Here is a 20,213-nt window from a genome sequence, read left to right as displayed (position 1 = left end):
CTGTGATATTTCATTTGAAGGAGGATTTTGTTGCAGACCGGTGTTATGTTTCTACGCGCACTCATACAAAATGATTGGCTCATACGCGCGGGTTTTTCTTTGTCAGCGTTTTCTTGAGTCAAAACTGCGATGTAGCAGTGCAATATATGAGAATGCAGAGGACTGTAAGATCCATTGCACGCTTACACACCAAACAATTGGTTGAAAGGATTTTTTTTTTATAGATGGGTGTGGGATCGGAAATTTGCTCTTCGATTCAGCTGCGCCGGCTGATTGTCAGATGTTATTCGCAGGGTTGTATGTGTGACGCTTTGTCCAGGCAACGTTGACGCGCGGATTTCTTCTCACGCACACATGCGACGTTGACTTTACACCTACTAACTCCCGGGAGAAGTATATCGGTGTGTCTGTTACGTGGGTTAATCTCACCGGTAAACACGAGATTCGACGGTGTGAGTCTGATCTATAGGTACACCATGCGTATGCGCACTATAGTTTAAAATTAATTCGCGTGGTTTTGGGTTATCGGATCTTATTTAAACTGCAGCTTGCTTGATAATCCACGGTTTTCCGGTATTCGGCTGAACACGGAAAGAACGCAGTTCGTTAGAGAACTCATCTCTGTCACGAAGAAATCTTCGGCGAGATTCATTTTACGCCTCAAGTGGCCCCACGTTGTGATCCATTTTGTAAAACGAATTAGCGAAAACGCGAGAGCTAAACACGAGATTGTAATCCGGACAAATAGGTGCCTGTCTCCCTCACTGATTTTTACGAAATATCCTTACGTATGATCGTAGTATTGGGCACCAGGAAGATTATTTTTTATTTTGTCACCTTGCCTTGGTTACGTGACCGGTTAGCTCGCGGTACATATTAGTACAGTCGGAATGTAAATTATGTATGTAGTCGCGCTTATGATAATATTATAAGAATCTTAGCCACGCTGAGTCAAGCGCGATTGGCCGGGCGTCTCGCGATTACGCGACCCGGTGCAATGGACCCGGAGAGCGCGGCGATTTCGTCGTTGAAATGAAATCAATTCACAGGAGGGATATGAAACAAATTATACATCATACCCGAATGTCTCAGAAACACGTGCGAATTTGATTCATTCGAAAATATTACTTACATCAACAACAATGAATTAATAGGTAAACATGTCAATATCTCCGGTTATAATGGAAATTAAGGGATGATTTTTTTTTCCCAAAATTAGCATCTCAAAAAGACTCATCAGATCTCCAGAGGACATTTCGATAACTCGAAAATTGACAAAGTTATCACCATTTATTTCTAAGCAAAAACTTTATTTCCGCGAAAAACGTGCTATTTCGGAAGAAAATTGAATTTTTTTTATCCGATCGAGATAGAGGGTAGTAAAAACTACCACCACGATTTATTTGCACTCTGTCAGGTAATCTGGGAGTAAACTATAGAGGAAAGGCGGATTTCGGGAAAAAAATCATTGTTTCTAAACTATATGACATAGCCGGGCAAACTTTGAGCGCTTCTCTTGAGGAAAGATGGTTCTATATTTTATGAGGGATTTGAATGGTGTGGGTTGATAATTCACCGACCTGAATGCAATAAAACAAAACAAACGAGTTTTTCATTCATTGCCATTTACCGCCAAACCAACAACGGTACGTAATTTTTACATACGACTAATTTTGTAGAAAATGACAAGAACTATAACTTTTGTCTGAAACTTTTTTCTCTCAACTCGAAATGGAGCGTTTTCAATATCAAATAATTTTTTCTCGCAAAGCCGGTCAATAAAATTTGTCACATTTTTTAGGCTACGTTTCTCGGGATCCAATTGAGCCGAAAAAAAATTTACAGCACTCACGCATTTCAGAATAGAACTACGTGAAGTTTTTGTACATTCCGACTGGACTACTACCGCCGCGCCATGGGCACAGACCGGCGCTCATCAGCTCGGCTACACGAGTCCTTGCCTGTGATAGCTGTTCAGCGCGCGTATTTAAAGCCAGACCAAGTTCAACTAAAGTCCTTAAAACTCTATAAGGACGCGATTTGAGTTTACTTCGCCACACCTTAATATCTGATACGCTAGTTTCTGCATCGGAACTCTCTGGGGTCTTCGCGCCGCCGCGCGGACCTGCCTGAGGCGAGTGGTGCCCCGGCCATACGGTTCTGATTGCAAGGCGACTCTGCTTTGCCACCCTCGCCCATCACCAGGCCGGTTAATCCATCCCTCCCCCCGGTTTCCTTTCCCGTGGCGTGCCGCCGCACCAACACTTGTTGGTGCCCTCGCGATACTAAGCCGCGGTGGTCGGTTACGCTCCGATACTTAAACGTGTGAAAACTCAACGGGCTGTAACTGTGGGAGGGCCATTTGCAAGTGCAACGGTGCGAGCATTGTGTTCCTCCGGTCTCGGCAGCCCAGAGTTGACGCAAGTCTCGTAGTTTCTCCGAGGTAATAGCGCGAGCTGTTCCCTTCTTGTTCCCTTGTTTACAGCTTCGAGATCACTCTACCATCAACATCCGTCCGTTGTGAGAGGTCGGGTGCGACTGTCACGTCCGACCGGCCAAAGGCGCGACAGGCTGGTGCTGTCCCCCTGGCGGTCAATATCCGAAGCTCGTGGTGCAATCCTACAGATCAATACTAAAGGTAAGTTATCGTCCCCTTCTGTTACCGACTCTCTCGCAAGGTAACAGAGGCCATTCCTACTGTCGCTTTCTCTTTTCTGTATTTCTCAGATAACCTTCTTTAATTCCAATCCTTTCTGTCTCCCCTATTCTTGCTCTCTAATTAATAAGGCACTGCTGAATCGGTGGCTCCGATTCACAAATGTTATATCGCCTCGGCAAGGGGGACGTGGGGGGCGTTTCGGGGCCACGCCGACTATAAATAACACGTGACATTTTCACCAGGGGTGCGAGATGAAGTTCCGCTGCGATTAGTGCCGTCCACAAAACAGGCTCAGTCCGGAGCAAAAGGAATTCCTGCCGTGCGAAGGATGTTATGAACACAATTTCGTGCTGTAAAGCCCCCCGCACATAACGCTTGTTTTGCTGCTGGATTGCTTGCTAGATTTTACCGCTGGGTTCCAAGTTGGCTGTGGCGCTGGGTGCAACGATGGCACCCTCGTTGGGTTGGCTTCATACGATGCTTGTCGCTAGGCGTGCTGGCGTGCAGGGAGCCTAGAGAGAAAGTATAGGCGAATACGTAGTCCTAGCATTTCTAACCTCAACAGTACCATGGACGCTCGAGTGCAACAAACTATTGCGGCTGAAATAATTCGACGTAGGAAAGCATTTATCGTGTCAGCTGTAGCAACTGCTTTTAAACGTAGACATCTACTGAAACAACGAAAACGTAAATTGTGGAGTCGCGAGTGGCTGTTACGGCGTGATAGAGGACAGAATGTTCTAAATATGGTATTTCGTGAGCTCGGGTATGTAACCATATGATTTTCATTTTATTTATTATTACTTTTTTGGATTTTCAATTTTATACTTGACTTTTCAATGCATATTTATACTAAATTTTTGTTTAGCCCTGAAGATCCAGCCAGTTTCACCAATTATACTTGAATGATGGAAGATGACTGGAATGAGTTGTTGACACTTCTGACTCCGGCCATAAAAAAACAGGATACCGTTATGCGTCAAGCTATATCACCGAGGGACAGACTCACTGTGACTCTTCGATATTTAGCAACGGGCAATACCTTTCAAGATTTGAGCTACTCCACTCGCATAGCCGCGAACACAATTTCAAAAGTGATTGACGAAACTTTAAGAGCAATAGTAGAAGTACTCGACTCAAAAGTATGGAATTTCCCATCATCGCTGGAGGAATGGCAGGTTATCGCTCACAAATTCGATACTTTATGGAATTTTCCTCATTGCATCGGTGCGCTGGATGGGAAACACATCAATTTTCGTCCCCCTCGAAGTGACGGATCGATTTACCGTAATTATAAGGGAAAAGACAGCATTGTGCTTCTGGGTCTTGTCGATGCTGAATACAGATTTTTGTTCGTTGACGTCGGAAGAAATGGACGTATGCACGATTCTGCTGTTTTGCGTGAGAGCCCATTATGGACTAAGATCAACGATGGAACGTTGAACTTACCTGCTCCATGTGAAATTCCAGGCTTTTGTTACAAATTACCGTACGTGATTGTCGGTAACGACGCATTTGCCTTGAAACCTAATTTGTTAAAGCCGTATCCGGATAGAAACTTGACGCTTGACAAAAGAATATTCAACTACAGATTGAGCCGTGCTCGCAGAACTGTTGAAAACGCTTTTGGCATACTGGCAAACAGATGGCGCGTTTTACTTTCTACGATATCTCTCTCCGTTCAAAAAGTAGAGAAAATAACTTACGCGTGTGTGCTTTTACATAATTATTTAATCAATAAATCTAACAATGATTCCAGTCAATGGTACGTACCGCATAATTACAGAATCTCAACCCGAGTTGATAGTAATTGTAATGCAGTACAATTATCCGAAGGGCAGAATGCCTCCCTATATCTGAGAAATAACTGAAGCAGTAATGAAGTTCTAGAGATACGAGATAAATTTTGTGAATACTTTAATACTACAGGCATAGTGCCATTTCAATATACCGCTATTGAACGAGGTAACTATTAGTCGTTGCTCTACGAGCAAGTTCATAGTATTTATTCATTTATTAATTTATTTACTGGCACTGCGGCCGCGGCTTGTATTTGTATTTGACAGTATTTGTACAATGTTTATACAGAAATAAATAAATGCCATTACTGGTTTTATAGTATTCGAATTTTGTTTGTGTACGAAAGACTTTTGAAAATATCTCTTTGACTAAACAGCATCGACAATTGAAAAAAGAATCCCTCCAAAATTACACAGATTCTCGAGTTTTTGGATATTCGCCGAGGACTTCTGGGAAATTTCGAGAAATTCCGGAGAGTGTGAATGGCCAGAGTGTCGTTCGAAGTGCAAGCGACGAAGGGAACGATTATATTTTTTTACGACTTTTTCTCAACGATTATCGAAGCTGGTGTCACAGAGAAAAGTTCGACCGAGAAAAATCCATAGTTCCTGAGAACTGTGAACTGTAGTTAATTTTTGTTCCTTCATCGATCTTGCCGCTTTGCATTGACCTTAATTTTAGCAATTGGAGTAATTTTTAATGCTTACAATTATACATAAAGAATGACGTGAAATATTAAACATAAATAACGAAATGAAAAAACAAACAGGAGACTTATGGAATGGAAATTTATAAAAGAAAATGAAAATCAAGATTTTTTGGTTGTCGGTGATGTCAAAACAGGTTGGTGTACTCTTTTTCTGTCACTTTCTAACCAGAATTTATTCCCCCTCGATCGAACAAGATTTTACATCGAAGAAATTGTCATGATTGTTTTTTTTCGATTTTTGAATTTTGAAAATTTAAGGAAAACGTGGAAAACAAAAATTTCCTTCGTTCATCATTTTTTTCTGGTTTGTTTGTCGATTTTTGAAAATTGAAAATTTAAGGAACACATGAAAAATGGAAATTTCTCATTTATCATTCCCTTCAGGCTGCTTAAAAGTTTTTTTTGCTTTTCTACGGAGATAAAGGCACGATAGGGTGTTTTTTTCGACTTTTGAATTTTGAAAAGGAACACGTGGAAAATAAAAATTTCTCGTTCGTCGTTTTTTTATCAGGTTTTTAAAAATAGTATTTTGCTACGCGCAAGAAAACCATCACGAAAAATAGCACACGTTCTATCACCGAAATCCAGCACGCGACCACGCTTCAGAGCCATCAGAGGCGCCACTTTCTAGCAGCGCTCCCAACAGAGCAGCCATCCTAGTACCCCGCATGCGATCTATCAGCAAAACAAGCCCCGTGTGCAGCGGGCTTAAGAGATCCTCTCCGACGCTCGTACGTCAGGGCGCCAAGTGATGGTCGCGTGGTTGGACCTGTCGAATGCGTTCAGCTCGGTCCCGCACGAGGCTATCTGGCGTGACTTCGAGAAGTGGGAGTCCCGTCTCCGTTGCAGAAAATGTACAACGGCTGCTCCACCCGGGTGCGAACCTCTGAAGGGTACACGGACCCCGTCATCATTCCTTCCAAAGTACGTCAAGGGTGTCCGATGAGCCCTGCAGCGTTTAACCTGCCGGTGGAGCCGGTGCTGCGTGCGGCATTGGCCCACCCCGCGGGTTACGCGCTTCACGGTCATCGGCACATTCTACTCGCCTATGCCGACGATTTGACCTTAATATCTGACGCTCCGGAGGGCATGAAGGTGCTGCTAGGGGCGGTGGAGGCTGCGGCGGGTGGGATTGGATTTCAGTTCAAGCCCGCGAAGTGCGCCACGCTGCATTTGGGGCGAGTAGGGCAAATCGTACGCCGTGGCGCTGGAGCTAACGCTAATAATAACACCGGCACACAAAAAAAATTGAGTAGAATGTGCATTTGACCGGACCTACCTACGGGTACGTATTTTGGTCCGCTGAATCCGAATTCGAGGTCAGTTTGACCCCTACACCCCCAAAATTTCGAGAAAACTTCGAAAAACCGTAAAAATGATGAAAATCGGCAGTTTTAATGATAAAAAAAATTTTTTGGAACTAAACTAAGCGTGATTTTCATGTATTTCGATCTGCTGAATATGAATCGAAACTTTATTGAGACCAAGAGCCATTTCAAATGTAAATTTTTACAATTTTTTCGAATTTTTCCAGCTTTAGAGGGTGAATAGACTAAAAAAATTAAGATGCGAATTGAAGACATGAAAAGATATAAAATTTTATCTGAATTGGACCAGAAAAAGTTTTTTTATCATGAAAACTATATTTTTTCGGAATTTTGGAGGGTTTGTGTGATTTTTTTACATTTGAAATGGCTCTTGTGAAATTGTAAAAAAATTGTAAATTTTTACAATTTTTTCGAATTTTTCCAGCTTTAGAGGGTGAATAGACTAAAAAAATTAAGATGCGAATTGAAGACATGAAAAGATATAAAATTTTATCTGAATTGGACCAGAAAAAGTTTTTTTATCATGAAAACTATATTTTTTCGGAATTTTGGAGGGTTTGTGTGATTTTTTTACATTTGAAATGGCTCTTGGTCTCAATAAAGTTTCGATTCATATTCAGCAGATCGAAATACATGAAAATCACGCTTAGTTTAGTTCCAAAAAATTTTTTTTATCATTAAAACTGCCGATTTTCATCATTTTTACGGTTTTTCGAAGTTTTCTCGAAATTTTGGGGGTGTAGGGGTCAAACTGACCTCGAATTCGGATTCAGCGGACCAAAATACGTACCCGTAGGTAGGTCCGGTCAAATGCACATTCTACTCAATTTTTTTTGTGTGCCGGTGTAATTACAACTCAACAGGTGAAGAGCCGCCGCTCGCGGGCCTCGTTTAGGCTAATTGTCCATGTTAAGCGCCAATTGTAGCGCCGCGCAGCCCTGTGCGGGTGAAGTTCATTATTTTAGTATATTTTAGCCATAGACTTAATCTTTCATTCTATTTCTATCTTGCTGTTTTAGTTTCGGAACTGTATGTGTTCCATATTATTGAATTTCAGTTAATGATAGGTTGATTTATACTTTATATTCAACGCACTAAAGCGACGCTACAGCCAAGGTCGGATTATGTGTATTAACCCCCGGGCAAACAATTGTAAGCCCGGGGGAACATTGTTTGTTTAAATAAACGCCCTCTAATCTGTTCTTATCAGCTTAATATTTGATGGGCTCCCCATTGGGGAGCCAGAATATTAAACTGATTTTTGGAAGGTGGCGGAGTGTCTGGGACTTGCTCTGGCTCTGCCGCGGGTCGGCCCTGCATTGCAGTGCCGTGGGGAACGGCCCGCTTAAATTAGTTCAAACTTAATGATTCGAACCTACCTATGGTAGTGACGTGAGCCAAATCGCTTCTAGTTGGCCACTCACGAGTGACCTGCGCAGTGACCTCTGTGCTCGGACAACACCACAACTACCGGTGTCGATGCATCATTACTGGATCCACGCTGCCTGGATAAGACTCACGTAGTAACAAATGATGTAAATTTTCTGTCATATATCCTAGTGAGTAAGCAGCAGGCGCATCAATACCCAAAACTCCCCGCCCTACGGACTCAATTGCCAGTAGTCACACGCAGTTTGAAATGGCCTACGTTCGTCCCCCGTTACACAACAATAAATTTACATAATCGTATCAAGTACCCTCGTAATGATTCATAATTCATAAACATTAATTCTCCATGAAATTTATTTGATATTAACATCGGTGTTTACCAATTAAAAAAAAAAAAAAATGGAAGAACTTATTAAATTGCAGGAAGCAGCCACCCGTTCTGATGGCAAAGGCGATAAAGAAGCGCTGATGGAAGCTAAAAATGTTGAAAATGTTGCAGGAAGTGGACGATGTGGATTTTTTTACGGAGCTATTGACCATAACAATGATCCAAGGAATGAAGATGGTAACGGAAAACATTTTTTAAAACAATGTTACCAGTCAAGTCCAGATATGATCGACAGCAAAGCTTTCAGAAACCAATTTAACAAAAATGGTAGTCAACTCGTATTAGTGATTTTGAAGTTTGTACTGGTAGTACATGTAGTACAAACTAGGTTTTTACATGCCCTTTCCTTAATTAACTGAAAAATCCGATTTATTTTGTTAATATTTTGTTATAAGTTCTATTATCACTGAACCGTTTCTATCAAATTCCATGTAGGCAATTATGTCAAAAACATTATTTCTCGACGAGCATCCTCGTTGTTTGAGTTCGACGCTTTACATTATTAGCAGAATTAAAATTTCTCATAATACGAATAAAAATACATTATGTAATTGTTGGACGGTCTTTATTGACATGTTCTTCCGATAATTTGTCGATTTAAGTCGAAAATTACGTCGCAAAAGCCGCACTTTACTGTCCTAAACTCAAATTCAATATCCGATGCAGTTTCGCAGCTAGGAGTTCGTACGTATGTCTGGAATTATTTTTGGGTGTAGTTTACGACGTTGGTCAATCGTCTGAACAACTTGTTTAACGTCGTTGAAAGTCTCAGTAGGGGAATTACGTACAAGTGAATAATTTTGTCATGGTCTATAATGGGAACAGAAACTACTGAAACGAGAAGAGGTCTACTGAAAATTTTGTTGACGCTAGCCACTCGACGATGTGGGCCCGTGACTAATACCCAAACAATTAGCAAGCGCTTTATGCGTGAAGTCCGATGGGTAGGGAACAGTAGGAAACATAGGCAGACGTAATAAGCACAGACCGAGTGCTCTGTTTTACAATGCTGAAAAAGTGAGAACGAGATACGTAGAGTGAGAAGAACGTATCTGCAAACTGAGAAAAGTACCAACGATTTTTACTGTATTTTGGAATGATTGGAATATCGATGTCAAACACACATCTGTCTGAACAAAATTCATGTAGTACAATTGTAAATATTTAAGAGAATGAAAATAAACCCGGAAAAATGATCACGAATCAAGTTCCTGGCCGATAGGTTGACGTAGGTGTTACGAGTATGCGACCGCAGGTTATAGGTGATGCGAACCGGAACGTTTCGAATTCTTCCGTTTCAGGAAATACGTTCTCGAGATTCTAGACTTTTATTTCATTCAATTTCTGGATTCATGGAAATCAGCCATTTTGCGTCAACTGTTGATTTGTTTGAATTACAATGCCATGTAGTACGTGAAACCATATAAAAAAATTACTATCATAAACATTTAATATTTATCATTTGCGGCTACTTGGTTGGCCTGTTCGTGGTGAAGACATACACAGCTTTACGTTTGCATTTACTCTAAAGTTCTGAATAAGCGCACGTTGATTGATACATGATGAATAGTAATCAGGTAGTGTTATGTATCATCGCATAAATTTATATGAGATTTATGTAACATGCAAAAGTATCGGACGATTTGATGCCATATGCAACATAGTACTACGCAATACTACGCAATATGATCACATAGCACGCCATATGGTAGAAAGTAATATGAATTTAAAAAGTTGCTGGTATAACCCGCCAATGTTCCACCATAGTCAAATCACAACTAAACATCGGCAAATGGTAGTACAAAGGCTCGTACACGACAAAGTCATTCATCGAATCGCTAGATTGTTACAACCGTATGAAAAATGTCTCATAATTGACAAGCAATCAAACGAGATAGGCTGCTGTAAAGTTCTTGACCCCTGCCGGAACTGAATACAACCGTCACGCGACGAGTGAGCAGAAACATCTACTTCGAGACTACAGAAGACTCAATGAAAAAAAAGTAGTCTTACTTAGAATTAAAGTCGTTTAAAAAAAAAACGTAGGATTTGTACACACAACTGGCAATTTTTATGTTCAATATTATCGATAAAAAAAATACCGAGAAATTTGCAATGCGCCGGTAATGCGAAGTAGGCGTGATCACGCGCAAGCGCTCAGCTAATATCCCCCCTGCCTGTCTGCTCACTCCGCTGAAAGTATCTCGTCCCGATACGGAGTTCGATATTTTTTCCCGGTTCCACGCACTGATTCCAGACTTGTAAGTACTTGCAATATGTAGAATTAACCGGCAATTGGGTGCGGAAAATCTAGTATCCCTTACGCCTGTTAGCAAAGCGAAAAACTTCGATTCTAAACCATTTCCCGTTTTCGAGTTTGTTCCAATTCGTAGCTCTCGACGTCGTCTGCCGTGTGTTCGCTTCGCCGACAGAAACTATCGAAGGCACTCGACAAATACGCCCCGACGTCAATTTCATGACTGTTTAATTCGAAAGTCTGACTACTCTCGTCAATGCGTCTCGTTCCTCATGCTTCATGATCAATCGTAGGCTAATTTCATTCTCTGATATCAATTCTCGTTCGGCTTAGGTTTAGGTTAGGGGGTCATCCGTCTTACGTACGTCAGGCATTGGCGAATTACGTATTACGTAACACGTAGGTATATTCAGAGATGGTCAATAGCCAGATACGCACCGCGCTGAACCGGTACAATGCTGCCAGTCAAATTGAAATTACGATATTACGAGTCGCGCCTGAGAAAAACTGTGATAATAGACCAAATTAGACCTGGTTAAATCATAGCAAGCTTATGCCTACCTTTTCACATTTAATTAACAAATGTTTGTTTATCCACAATATATCATTTTTCTCATGATCCAAATTCACTCTGTTCCAAGTACAAAGCTTATCACACTGATACAAAAAATATATCATATATGGGGAAAAAATTTGGTCACTGCGACGGTTCAACAATTCAAAACTTCTTATCTTACCAGTGATGGATTTATTTTTGGTTATAGCAATCTATGAATTATCAATAAATTAATTGTTATCAAATATCCAAATTTCGTTTACACTTTTTGCTGGGTTATATTGGGAATGCTGTAATTCTATCTCGTTTAAAGAGGAAAGATACTTCAAATTTAGTTCGCCAAGCAATTTTCGTTCCTAAGAGAGAAACATAAACTATTTTGGATAACTGCCACAAGGTGATCTTGAGTTAGACATGCCTGAAGAAAAATTAACTCGCTCTTTGGCACCTGTTGTAATGCGTAAAAAAATCAAAATCTTAGCCACCTTTTATAATTAGTTTTATGACTGCTTACTGAAGTTTCTCTCAAAAAATATGATGCTCCACTTTACCGCACATCCCTTATCTCGAATCTTGTGCCAACAGATTTTTCTAAGTTTTCAGTCCAAATTAAGTTGTATGCAAAGAAAAAAAAAGACAACTCCCATCTGGAGCAAAATGAATTCCTCCAATCGGGCTATTCAAGAGAATTTCAGTGAAATTCCAAAGCTGTCAAATTTTTCATTATTTTATAATTTTTTGTCATTATTTTCCTCAAGTACTCTTGAAACATTTTAGAAATTGGAACGTTCCTCATTAAATCACCGAATTTCAGTACAGTTCATATGAAATATTCGATTTCATCTTCGTCACTGAAATGAAAATCACTCATCGTTGATCTGTAGAATGAACAAAATACTTTCGACTAAATTGCAATACTGTGTATAAAAAAACTGTGACTTGTCCTGCAGAAAATGTCTCCTCCGACATATGGCGACCTAGGCAAGAATGCACGTGATGTTTTTGGCAAAGGATATCACTTTGGTCTTATCAAGTTAGATGTAAAGACAAAGACCGAGTCTGGAGTCGAGTTCTCCAGCGGTGGAGTGTCTAATCAGGATACCGGCAAAGTTTTTGGTACTCTTGAAACTAAATACAAAGTCAAGGAATATGGCCTGACCTTCACGGAGAACTGGAACACTGACAATACTCTTGGCACAGACATCAGCCTGGCAGACAAACTTCTTCAGGGATTAACGCTCGGCTACAGCTGTACTTTCTCACCTCAGACTGGGTAAAATTATCCTTCATTTCGCAATTTGGAACCAAAACCAAATATTTGAACTCTTGGTGTATGTTATTTCAAAACTAATACATCTCTAATTAAATATATGTCTGATTTCATTTGAGAACCAGTCTTTCATAATTACTAAATTCCGCATGATCAGGATTACTTCATGAGAATAAGATAACTATAAAAATTAAACCACTTTTGAAATTGTTCTTCTAAGTCGAGAATGATCAAATGCTAAAAAAAAATTACTAAATGCATCTGCATTTTACATTACAGAAGCAAGAGTGGCAGGTTTAAGACCGCTTATAAACAGGAGAATGTCTCGGTAAATGCCGACTTTGACCTAAGCCTTTCAAGTGGGCCGCTTGTTCATGCGTCAGCAGTCGTCGGGTACCAAGGTAATTTTGCTTAGTTGTAAAAACCATCCTCCTTCACACAAATTGGATATCAATGAAAAATAATGGAATTCGGAGTGTTCACTAATTCATTTTTTATTCATAGGTTGGCTGGCTGGTTACCAAGCTAGCTTTGATTCCCAGCGAAGTAAACTATCCAAGAACAATTTCGCTCTTGGATTTACTGCTTCTGATTTTGCTGTTCACACTACTGTGTAAGTTTAAACTTTATAACCACTATCTATTTCAGAAAAAAATTCTCTCAAGATTTTGGACAGAAGCTCTTTTAGCCCAAGAAAAGGATGGAGGATTAAATGACCAACACCATTTCAATCGCAAATTTTCTAATAAACCGATAAAAATACCTGACGGAATATTTTATAACTTTTTCAAGATTTGTAAAAAATGGTCTTATCTCTGTGTAACAAAATGAAAAAATGCTTTCTCAGGAATAATGGTCGTGAATTCGGAGGATCTATTTACCATAAGGTGAAGCCAGGTCTTGAGGGTGCGATTAATCTCGCTTGGAACTCTAGCGACAATGCGACCCAGTTTGGCCTCGGCGCCAAGTACGACCTTGATCGTACCGCTAGTGTGAGAGCCAAGTTGAACTCCCATCTCCAAATTGGTTTGGGATATCAGCAACAATTGCGCGATGGTGAGAAATGAATTACTTGTTACACCTCATCAAAGAATAGAAAATTCGACATTTATTTATTTATCTGAATTTTTTAACTTATATCGTGACCCAAGGACGAATGTACTGCACCATCTGAATTAAAATTAGAAAAAGAGAAGAAAACATTGAAAAAATCGCCGGCAATGTTATTTTGCGCCAATGATAGTGAACACGAATTAAAGAACATCCCCACTATGTAATAGAACTGAACATGAGCAAATTCGAACAGCGCAAGCTAATCGTAATATATCAACAATTCACAAAAACGTTTGTAGTCAGATTATAATGTTTTTGAGCTTTTATTTTCTTGACTGTAGAAGTTTCCAGAGATCTAGAGAATGCTGGATAGAACTAATTTACTAATACCTATCTCCGGAGTGAATAAAGATATAGATATGTGTTCAAGTATGGTTATCACTAGATTTCCGTGAACACTTATATTTGTCAGTTATAAATGTGCCATAATTAATCTAAGATCTCGCGAAAGTTCTTTGAACAACTTTTGAGCCCGTTTAAGCCGGAAAACAGTAAAATCCGGTTAAAAACACCCGCGTTCTATGAATTTGATGTCTAATTACTAAATATTTCCCCAAATTGTGGTTATCTTAGCTTATATCATACGAAATTGTTCAAATTCAATTGTATCACATAGCAGGGATGTTGTTTCATTCGTATTTACAATCATTAGTATAAATATCTTTACTGGTGATTTCTTAAACAGTTTTTGGCTTTTTCTTGGTTAAGATTCTAATTGTCCGGCCGAATAGCAGAAATTATAAAGATTCTTTAACATTTTTCCAGATTGCATAGCCTTATCATCACATGTACATTTTGTAAATGATACGAATTTTATTGATGGAGATGGAATGCTGTATGCCTAATTTTTTTCATATTTTAGGTGTTACTTTAACGTTGTCCTCAAACATTGACGGAAAGAACTTTGGCTCCGGTGGGCACAAGATTGGCTTCGCATTAAATCTCGAGGCTTAAGGACGGGTGCAGAACGACGAACTCTGTTTGATTGGTATATGCCACGCCTGTATTTCTCGTGTCGTTTATGAACTACAACCGAGTAGTGCCAGCTTATCAGAAAAAAACAAATATTATCGTTATAATATTGTAATGTAGATAGACAGTTTTATTTGTTAAAACAGGAGTCCAGCGGTATCATCACGTTCATGTTTATTCACATACTATAAATTGAACCGCAATAACTATCACAAGCAGGATGACTCTTAAACAATACAATATTATTGTTCCAGTTATGAAAATAAACATCTTCATTACAGAATGTTTAATTTATGATTTACCACTTCAGATCGGTGCTTAAATCGAACTTTGCCTAAATGAAAATTTAAATTTATTAATTAGACGATGTTTAAATTTGTCGCATCATAATTTACTGCCTCTGTAATAATATGGACAAACACAGCTTTAGAAGTTATCGCGTTTCAGTAATAGCGTGTACATAACAACGACGATATTTAATTAAGTTACAAATCTTGTAATAATGAAGTATGAGAAACGATGTTAAAAGACAGCAACTATTAAGTATGCCGCAGTATTCATAGTAATCGTCAATAAAATGAATTGATTTAATTCAACATAGTTTTGGATTAATTGTGATTGTCCTTATAAATAATTATGAGAATGATGAAAAATCAAGTCGGAATGCGGGACAGGAAGAAAAATTAAACAATAATATTCATTACTAAATGATGCAACGAAATACAAATCATTGATTATGTTCAAAAAAAATTATTATTTTATTTACATTAATGACGTGATGAGAAATATTCTTTTTTCAAATTGCAAATGGTTTGATTACATTTTCGTATCAAGTAATGCTTCCTTACATTAGTGAATTGCTATAGACTTCACAATATATATATGATATTACATGTGGCAAAAGACAAGAGCTGTTGTTGGTTCGAAAGTGACACATATAACATGTCTTTACCATCAACTGTTATTTCCGTATAGACATTCGATCCGATCATAGTAATTTTCAGCGATGACACTTCCATTAGCTAACGAGTCTTCTGTATTTTTCGTGATTATTGAGACTGTTCGTACAATGGCAGCTGTTGAGACAATTTCTGTTTTTTAGGGATATTACAGGGGCATTCCATACCAAAATGATCAAGATTCTACGGTGAGGTCTCAGATTTGTTAAATAATTTTTTGTATGAAAGTACATGACAAAAAATTCATTCGGTAATTTTTTCAGAATTTTTCGACCCAGCATATCTGAGTTATGATTTAAAAACTCGAAAAAAAACCCCATTTTCTAAAATCTGAAAAAATTCTGAAAAATCTTATAAAATATAACAAATATTTTGACGCTTATTAGAAGATGGAGATTTCATAACTTCAAACGATAAATTGAAAAAAAAAAAAAAAATTATTATTATTTGATTGCATTTTTTACATAAGAATGAACATAAAACCTCATTATAATACAGGCCGAAATATTTCTATTCAGATATTACAATGAGATTTTATATTTATTCTTCGGTCAAAAATGCAGTCCAATAATAATAACATATGTTTGTTCAATCATTTTTATTACTTATCTTTTTTTTTTCAGATACCCGCGCATAAAACATGTCCGTATATAAGACTAGTATGATTTTGACGGGTTCTGTCAACTACCAAAAACCTCTGCTTATGTTCGAAGCAATAGGATAACTTGACGCACAGCGCGTTTCTACCACATCACGACATCGGCAATAAGTTTCCACAGCGCATTACCGGCGCTTTTATTTTACTTAAAATTTTTTTTTGTGTAGCATCTGACACACTGTGTAAGAATAGCTTGCACAAAAACTGGATAGATGGCGGGGATAAATTTAATATTAGTGTACCATCTGATCCTCTGTAGCTTTGGCTATCCATTCAGGTTCAGTCTGAGCTATTTTCTCTATTATTTGATTCACCTGATAACAAAGAGACTGTATTTGCTTGTCCCAAGTTGGCAAGATTTCACGGTCTGTAAACAAAAAGGTATTATTAATGCGATTAATTTCTTACAACTCTGAAACCCATTGCTAAAAAAAAAATGATTTTATTGTAAAGCTACTGGAAATTATTGCTATAGTGTGTTTTAATCAAGAGAATCGCAAAAAATCCACGAATAATTGGATGTCATTATAAATCACGTGAGTTAGGAACGAAGATAAAATGCAGGTTACACTTCAGAATTTTGAAAGCAGTTACACAAGTCGACTTCATCTGAATCAGAACGTTTAAGAAGTTGCCAATTCAGGTCGTTTAAGGGAATTTCTATTAGCCGCATAGTAGATTTTCATAACAAACTATGAAGATGAAGCATGGCAGAAGTTGCTATGAATATGTTGTGTGGTTGATGAGAAAACTTACTTTCAAAGTGTACGATCGAATCAATTTGATCAATGTATCCGTTCATTCGGCTCTCTGTAATCATTTGACTGGCTATTTTTTCTGCATTCGTCGGAGGAATTTCGAGCAAAGCACCCAACTCCTCAAAAGTGATGTTATTGTAGAGTTTGCTGGCGGATAAGAGATTATGTTCGATAACGGCTCGGTCTAAAATTGTCGAACCCAAACCGTCAGTGGTACAGGCTTTTTGATGGGGCTGCAATAGCGCCTCGAAACCCTGAAGCTCAGTGCGTCGAATGATACGATCCAAGTACATCTTTTCAAGAATGGAATATGCCGGCAGCTGTTGGCAACGTTCATCTTTGAACAGGGTAGCTAACATGCGACTTCTTTGTTGGCCTACAAAGGAAATAGTAATTTTGAATTTTCATGATTTATCAAAACTTTGAAACAAATATTAAAGTACAGAGAAACTTTTTCTTGAAAATTACCTGCGGATGCAAGTACAGTACAGATCAATGCATTTCTAAGTGCGGTCATACGCTCATCTTCGTGTATAATCGATCGATATGACAGTTCGTTGTACCGCTGAGCAGCTTCGATGAACTTTCTTCTGTAATCCAACACCCTAGCATAGCAAACTTTGTAGTAAATTTGCAATTGCTCATTTTTTGACTCCGCCTGTGAAATAGAATAATTTAAAACACAATTATATTAAATCACAGAAACTTGGTTTTATTTGACACCATTGGAGTTGTTTGAAATATACTGTCAAGTCTTTAGTTAATAATTAAAATTATAATGGGATTCTTCAGAAATTACCACCATGTTCTAATTAAGGGATTAAAATATCAAACATTGATTATTAAATTATTCATAAAATTTGTTTTGCACCAGTACCTGCAAAAGTGATGCTCTGTTTATGAATGCTTCTGCCTGAACCGGATCGTCATCTTCTAAATAGAGCCGCGCAATTTTGAGGTAAGTCTCGAGCTTGTAGTCGACAGTGTATTGCCTGAAATTGGTAAAATATTTGTTGAATTTGCCATATTTAAAGTTGAAAACGAAATTGTCTGTGCAATCTTACTTTTGTCCTGTTTCTAACGGTATGCCAACCAGAACATTTGCCGCCTCTCGCCAATTTTGATTGCGTTCATAAATGTCAGCCAAATGCTGTCTGATACTGGCAACCTGTTCCTCGAATGATATAACACGGGGTTGAACCTGCATTGACGAAAACAATATTCTAGATAAGCTACAATGTATAAGCGACTAAATTCACAAGTTCAGTAAGTTTGCGCTATGCCCTTAATTTCTAACAAAAAAATCTAAGATAAGCATATTTGACTTTTTCCAAATGACTAAGAAATAGCTTGACCAGTTTTGGTTAAAATTTAACCAGTTTTAAGCCAGAAGCAACTGAATCTATTAAGACTAAAATCAATATCAGTTAATACATTCTAAAGATATAGTCAGTTAAATATCACAAAAATTAAACAAGTCAAAAGGGCTTGACAGATGTCGCCCAAAATTTAACCAGTCCCAAGCTACAAAACTATGATCATTAAAATTAGTTTGTTTGTTTTCAAGACATCGTTGGACAAATAACTGATCGAGCACGTACGTACACATTGAACTGTATCAAAAAAATCTGCATTTTTTTTTTTCAAAATTCAAGTCGAAAATATTATTTGAAATCATGAAAAATAGATGCTGTCCAAGTTTGAGTTCCTAATATTAATATTTAAAGGTGCCTCATCGGGATTTTCTATTTCCTCTATTGACCCATCTAGGTCCTTTGTTTACCTTTGACCTTAAATAACTTTTGAAAGAGTACATTTATCAAAATGATAACAGACTTTTTTTTTAGAGCGTTCAATTCCCTACAAATATACGTTCTGGTCTCATCAACATACTAATTCGTTAACGAGTTATAAAATTCCAGATAAGAAAATATGTTCCTATGTTATTTAAATGGGAAATAAAACATTGCGATGAGGCACCTTTAAATATTAATATTAAGAGCTGAAACATGGATAGCATGTTTTTTTATCGTCACTTCAAACAATATTTTTGACTTGTATACAGTCTAGTACACAAGTACACATGTGTATCAAGCACAAAAGTTTGAAAAAACTAGGGGGATTTCTCCTGTAAACCAATTATGTTTGGTCAACTGCTCAGATGGCTTGTATCAAGTCTACACAATACAAAACCAGCCATAATGTACATTTTTTATAATCGTAAAGCCCAATGGCGAATACATAATAGTGAGACTAAGAGGAGCAAACCTTATCAAGGGTGTAATGAGCAACAGCCTTTGAAACTTCATCAGGTAAGACAAGCAACCGGCTACTAACCTCTGTCAAAACTTGTCTTGATATAACCAAACTTACGTTCTCATTGACGACTGAAAATATAAATAATTCACCATTAGTTTCTTTGCAACATAATAAATGTTTTGAGTATGTAATGATTGCGTGCGAATAGATTTACAAAAAGGAATCAGCTGTAAATAATAGATACATTGATTAATGTGCACATACTTGCTTCGATAAAGAGTTTCAGCATGTCAACCAACTCCTCGCCCGCAGATTTTACCAGAAAATCCAATAGCGTTCGGTATCTGAAAAACCATGCGGAATTAATATTCAGACGACATGAGACAGCATGTGAGCAGAGAAACGTACCTTTCTGCCTGGTCCTTGTGAGAACCTCCGGCATGAGATAAAGTACTCAGCTGTTGCCTCACCGAGGCCATCATCACGACCATATTTTCTCCCAAAGTTTCGGTAATTCGGCTTTGCACCGGTTTCAATCTCTTTCGATCGGGTTCTTCAATTTTTGCAACGACCACGGACGTTTTGAAGATGCGACGAAGACGGTAGACGTCGTTTGCAATTCGACCAAATTGAAGAATGCTGTGAAACACGTAGAATGAGAAACAAGTTCATTCCTGCGTTCCGAAATTAGATCCAGTATCGACAGTTATTCTACATCTCTGTTCCTCTATCGAAATCATGGTAAGCGCTGCCTCTATTTTACGGAATTTTCAGCGAATGTGGTGTACATCCGGTACATTCTTTTGAAAAATAAAGTAACTGCGGGCAGAGCTGGGGGTCAACTTCGATGTACTTTCAATAATTTGAACAGTGCTTGCGTGCAATATGACATTTTGTATGTGTTATTCATAATTATATAATGGTAAATAAATTTTTATTATAAGAAAAAATTAAATCATGGTAATAATACTAATAATCAATAGCTCTGTTCGTTTTAGTTACACTTTTCTACACTTTTTACACTTATCCTGAATTTAGCCAATGGAAGGTGCCCTTTTCTAGGGAAAGTGTAAAAAGTGTAGAAAGTGTAATTAAAACGAACAGAGCTACTACCAGTCCCGCAACATGCTTTCCATGA

General features: G+C 38.2%; 3 protein-coding genes and 1 pseudogene across 3 annotated transcripts; 3 read left to right on the top strand and 1 right to left on the bottom strand.

Annotated features, from left to right (window-relative positions):
* The first annotated feature begins 2,929 nt into the window (after positions 1 to 2,929).
* On the top strand, positions 2,930 to 4,563 carry LOC124212072 (uncharacterized). The gene is made up of 2 exons (XM_046611803.2): positions 2,930 to 3,425; positions 3,528 to 4,563. Exon 2 carries the CDS (start codon positions 3,565 to 3,567, stop codon positions 4,528 to 4,530), a length of 966 nt encoding a protein of 321 aa, XP_046467759.1. The 5' UTR covers positions 2,930 to 3,425; positions 3,528 to 3,564; the 3' UTR covers positions 4,531 to 4,563.
* A 3,101-nt stretch (positions 4,564 to 7,664) lies between these two features.
* Positions 7,665 to 7,846, top strand: LOC124213477 (U2 spliceosomal RNA; annotated as a pseudogene).
* A 2,547-nt stretch (positions 7,847 to 10,393) lies between these two features.
* Positions 10,394 to 15,037, top strand: LOC124212880 (voltage-dependent anion-selective channel). The gene is made up of 6 exons (XM_046613457.1): positions 10,394 to 10,534; positions 12,037 to 12,359; positions 12,636 to 12,757; positions 12,861 to 12,969; positions 13,204 to 13,412; positions 14,332 to 15,037. Exons 2-6 carry the CDS (start codon positions 12,040 to 12,042, stop codon positions 14,421 to 14,423), a joined length of 852 nt encoding a protein of 283 aa, XP_046469413.1. The 5' UTR covers positions 10,394 to 10,534; positions 12,037 to 12,039; the 3' UTR covers positions 14,424 to 15,037.
* Positions 15,038 to 15,175: 138 nt separating this feature from the next.
* On the bottom strand, positions 15,176 to 19,747 carry CSN4 (COP9 signalosome subunit 4). Its single transcript, XM_046613447.2, has 8 exons — positions 19,484 to 19,747; positions 19,340 to 19,419; positions 19,085 to 19,203; positions 17,881 to 18,017; positions 17,694 to 17,808; positions 17,285 to 17,474; positions 16,815 to 17,192; positions 15,176 to 16,425 (listed from the first exon to the last, which is right to left on the bottom strand). Exons 1-8 carry the CDS (start codon positions 19,564 to 19,566, stop codon positions 16,292 to 16,294), a joined length of 1,236 nt encoding a protein of 411 aa, XP_046469403.1. The 5' UTR covers positions 19,567 to 19,747; the 3' UTR covers positions 15,176 to 16,291.
* Between the last annotated feature and the right edge of the window lie 466 nt (positions 19,748 to 20,213).

Source organism: Neodiprion pinetum, chromosome 2 (assembly GCF_021155775.2).
Source record: "Neodiprion pinetum isolate iyNeoPine1 chromosome 2, iyNeoPine1.2, whole genome shotgun sequence".
Classification (NCBI taxonomy): domain Eukaryota; kingdom Metazoa; phylum Arthropoda; class Insecta; order Hymenoptera; family Diprionidae; genus Neodiprion; species Neodiprion pinetum.
This window is presented reverse-complemented; position numbering and strand designations above follow the sequence as displayed.

Bases quoted from the DNA above. Each gene is read 5' to 3' on its own strand.
- LOC124212072 (XM_046611803.2), top strand. From the start codon at position 3,565: ATGATGGAAGATGACTGGAATGAGTTGTTGACACTTCTGACTCCGGCC.
- LOC124212880 (XM_046613457.1), top strand. From the start codon at position 12,040: ATGTCTCCTCCGACATATGGCGACCTAGGCAAGAATGCACGTGATGTT. The intron at 12,360-12,635 runs GTAAAATTATCC...TTTACATTACAG, and splicing joins ACTTTCTCACCTCAGACTGG to AAGCAAGAGTGGCAGGTTTA. The intron at 12,970-13,203 runs GTAAGTTTAAAC...ATGCTTTCTCAG, and splicing joins TTTGCTGTTCACACTACTGT to GAATAATGGTCGTGAATTCG.
- CSN4 (XM_046613447.2), bottom strand. From the start codon at position 19,566: ATGGTCGTGATGATGGCCTCGGTGAGGCAACAGCTGAGTACTTTATCT. The intron at 18,018-19,084 runs GTTTGCTCCTCT...TCGTCAATGCAG, and splicing joins CTCATTACACCCTTGATAAG to GTTCAACCCCGTGTTATATC. The intron at 17,475-17,693 runs GTACTGGTGCAA...TCTATTTCACAG, and splicing joins ACAGAGCATCACTTTTGCAG to GCGGAGTCAAAAAATGAGCA.